Source organism: Salmo salar, chromosome ssa20, assembly GCF_905237065.1.
Source record: "Salmo salar chromosome ssa20, Ssal_v3.1, whole genome shotgun sequence".
Lineage (NCBI taxonomy): Eukaryota > Metazoa > Chordata > Actinopteri > Salmoniformes > Salmonidae > Salmo > Salmo salar.
This window is the reverse complement of record NC_059461.1, coordinates 8,033,122-8,036,396: the sequence shown is the minus strand read 5'-3', so window position 1 is coordinate 8,036,396 and position 3,275 is coordinate 8,033,122. Positions and strand designations below refer to the sequence as shown.

Sequence of the window (3,275 nt, the reverse complement as noted above, 5' to 3'; positions counted from 1 at the left end):
TACAATTAATTGTATAAATGTCACCAAAACTCATGATTTTAATACTAGCCTAATAATTTTGAGAGAAGTGCCACTGTTGCTCTAGACACTCAAGTTAGAATGTATAATTGCTGGACCAGATACCCAAACATGGAGAGCGAGCGCTTTGAGGACACGCTGTTCAAAACGTCGTTTACTTAGATAAATTATCGGAATAATTGAGTGTCCGTGCCTTTGATTGATTTGAGATATTTACATGAAGAGAATAATTAAATATCATTTTTTTTTGCCTTCTGCTTCACCACATCAATGTCCTATCAATGTACTTTCACGATGGAATTTGCTTTCACCCAAGTGCCTTTGGTCTAAGTGGTTGGTTTTCTGAGCCTTTAAAGGATATATTGTATTTGCAAACTATTTCAATTATGATTGATATAAGGATTTGAGACCATTTAACATATTTCAAGCCAACAATCAATATCCTACTTAATATGCATAGAATATGCAAGAAACGGTGAGACAAAACCACAAGAAAATAAAAATAGATTTATTAGCCTTATACACAAGATAAACCGAATAAGGTGAATATCCCACAAGGTCACATAATTGAATTTTGTTTATAAATAAGGAAGTCAACCTGAAGTATGATGGATAGATGTAATATTTTTTTAATATATATTTAAAATATATATATAAAAAATGACTCCTCTAGAGACAGCATATTTCTAAATGCATTTGAGATAAGAATAATAATAATAGCTTCATCATCACAAAGAAACATATTTTATACCTGTGTTATTAGATCTTTACACTAGGTTTCATAATTAATATCAGTAAAGCAGGCTATAAGTTAGAGTTAATATTCCCCTCATTCCCGCAAGTGGTTCTGCATGTCATGCAATGGAAAAAGATTTGTTAACATGGTCCTTCATGGAATAGTTGTATGACAGTTGTGATTTTGAAGTGTAGGATATGTATTTTCTTCGATTAGGCTAGTATCAACATATTGAAACACGAAACAACAGAAAATTATGGTTTTCAGTTTGCTTATTTTATTCTCAAAATCAAAAGAAAATGAACCAGTTAACGGTAAATCACTAGGTTTTAGAAACATTTGAAATGACACATTCAATTGGAAAAACATTAGAACACAATTAGGAATAAATCAACTTAAATCATCCAATGAAAGCACACACATAAATTCATTTAAAGTGAATAGACAAAAAGACAAAAAGAACACAAAATGGCCAAATAAAATATTAAATTGGCATTAGGCCTACTACTACAAAAAAAAATTGTTGTTCAATAACAAAGTCATGTTGCTCCAAGCCTCTGACTCGTGTTTTAAAGTGCGCATTGTTAACTTTAGAAGTCGCAAACAAATTAATTCAGGGACATTTACAAACAAATAAACAATTAAATCATGAGCAGTATGCTATATGGAAAATATAATTACAAAGGTCTGTACATAAATAATATCAGGCAAATTCTTGGAAGACTACGTTTTGTCCATGACGTGGGATTGGGAAAGCCCGTGGCAATGCTGCGCGCGACAGTCGACATGGCAAAGGGGTCTTTCCCTGGTCCCGAGGAGACGGTAAATGTAATTGGCAGAACCAAATTATCTGACATAAAATCATCTTTATCTAACAGTTGATCAAATGTAACTCTCAAACCAAACAAAATGGTTTTGGAAAGCAATCTATTATCGTATAAAATGTAGGCATATGCCAGCAGATTTGATTGACACGATTTGAAAGTCCAGGGTGAAGTTTCAATATTTGTGAAGGCTGGAAAGCTTGAGTTCAGAGAGCTCATCTTCGCTCAGGAGCTCCATCTGCATCTCATCCGAGTCACTGAAATGGGAGTGCGGGGAGAACTCTCCGTCACTGCGGTTCGACTGGGGGGAGTCCTTTCTGCTCTCGGAGCTGGAACTGGGTGTCCCCGAGGGAGACCGCATTTCTTGCTCCATCAAAGTAGAGAACGAGCCGTCTTCGACGGGGAATGGGATCCCGTTAAGCTGGACCGGTAGCCCAGTGCCTGCGCCCCTTTGGCAGGTGGAGGCGGAGGATCCCCGGGGACTCTCCGTGGCGGACAACAGGTCACACTTTGGCGAGTCCACACCGGGACCCTGGAGCAGGTCCGCCAGCGCGTTGATGTAGATCTGGGCCATCTGCAGGGTATCGTATTTGGAAAGCTTTTTGTCATTGTCGAAAGCAGGGATGACACTGCGCAGCTCGTCAAAGGCATGGTTCAAGCCATGCATCCGTCTCCTCTCCCGCGCATTGGCTGCCTGGCGCCTCACCTTCTGTACAACGTTACCGGGATTGGATGGAGCTCTCTGTCTGCCCTCCTCGGCGCTCACCGATCCTTTTAGGCGACACAAGTCCCGCACTTTGAGCGGACTATTGGAACTCTTTCTAAAGTTTGGGCTGTGGCCGGATGTGGGGAACCCGCCTTCCAAGCTGGAGCTGGGCGAGTGCAGCAGGTAGTCGGCGTGTGCCGCGCAGGTGCCAGACTGCATGGGAGCCAGCCAGGCGCGTGGGTCACTGCTGTCCATGAGTGCCAGACTTGATGGGTACTCGCTCTGCTCCCCCCTCTCCATTTTCGAGTGCTGCATCTCGCACATCTCCTTTGCGCCTTTGCTCCATTCCTCAACACTGATAACATCCATTTAAAAAAAACTATAAATCAGGTGGCTTGGACTAAAAACGTAGCAAAATATAAAATGCTGTCAAAAACGTTTATTTTGCACACTGTGCTCGCACTATGTCGCGTGCAGGACTCCTTCTCTAGTGTCTCAAGGCGCGGCATCGCTTTAAAAAGCGGCACGCGCCTGGGAGCCCCCTTTCTCAGCTGGTCGCGTGGCGCTTTGACCAATAAGAGCACTTGGGGCAGGCGCGTGTTGGCGACCAATGAGGAGTCTCGGAAAACCCGAGAGAGGTTATTATGCCAAGACTGTTTATGATAATGCCTCGGTTTAAAGACTGTTTAAGCGCACAAAGGGCAGTCCCTCAGGTCACACGCAGGGATATAGCTATATGGTTAGGAGTGTGGACAGCGCGAGCTTCAGCTCGTGGACTGTTTGAGGTTGTCCATGCACCTGCCCAATACCGCAGGCATGTCAATAACTTCTTTGGCTCCTGAAAAACATCTTCAATACTAAAGACAGTCATTTCGAAAGTGACAATGTAGGCCTATCCCACTGGATAAAAACTGCTTGAATCAACGTCGTAGCACGTCATTTCAACCTCAAAAAATAACATTGATGACAGTTCAATCAACGTGAAAAGCGA

The 3,275-nt window shown here is 42.2% G+C and overlaps 1 protein-coding gene across 1 annotated transcript; it reads right to left on the bottom strand.

Annotated features, from left to right (window-relative positions):
- Positions 1-1,011: 1,011 nt before the first annotated feature.
- LOC106580274 (protein atonal homolog 1-like) lies at positions 1,012-2,812 on the bottom strand. Its single transcript, XM_014161093.2, has one exon. The coding sequence runs from the start codon at positions 2,651-2,653 to the stop codon at positions 1,754-1,756; it is 900 nt and encodes a 299-aa protein (XP_014016568.1). The 5' UTR covers positions 2,654-2,812; the 3' UTR covers positions 1,012-1,753.
- Positions 2,813-3,275: the final 463 nt, after the last annotated feature.

Excerpts from the sequence above, each read along its gene's own strand:
- LOC106580274 (XM_014161093.2), bottom strand. The coding sequence starts at position 2,653 with ATGGATGTTATCAGTGTTGAGGAATGGAGCAAAGGCGCAAAGGAGATG.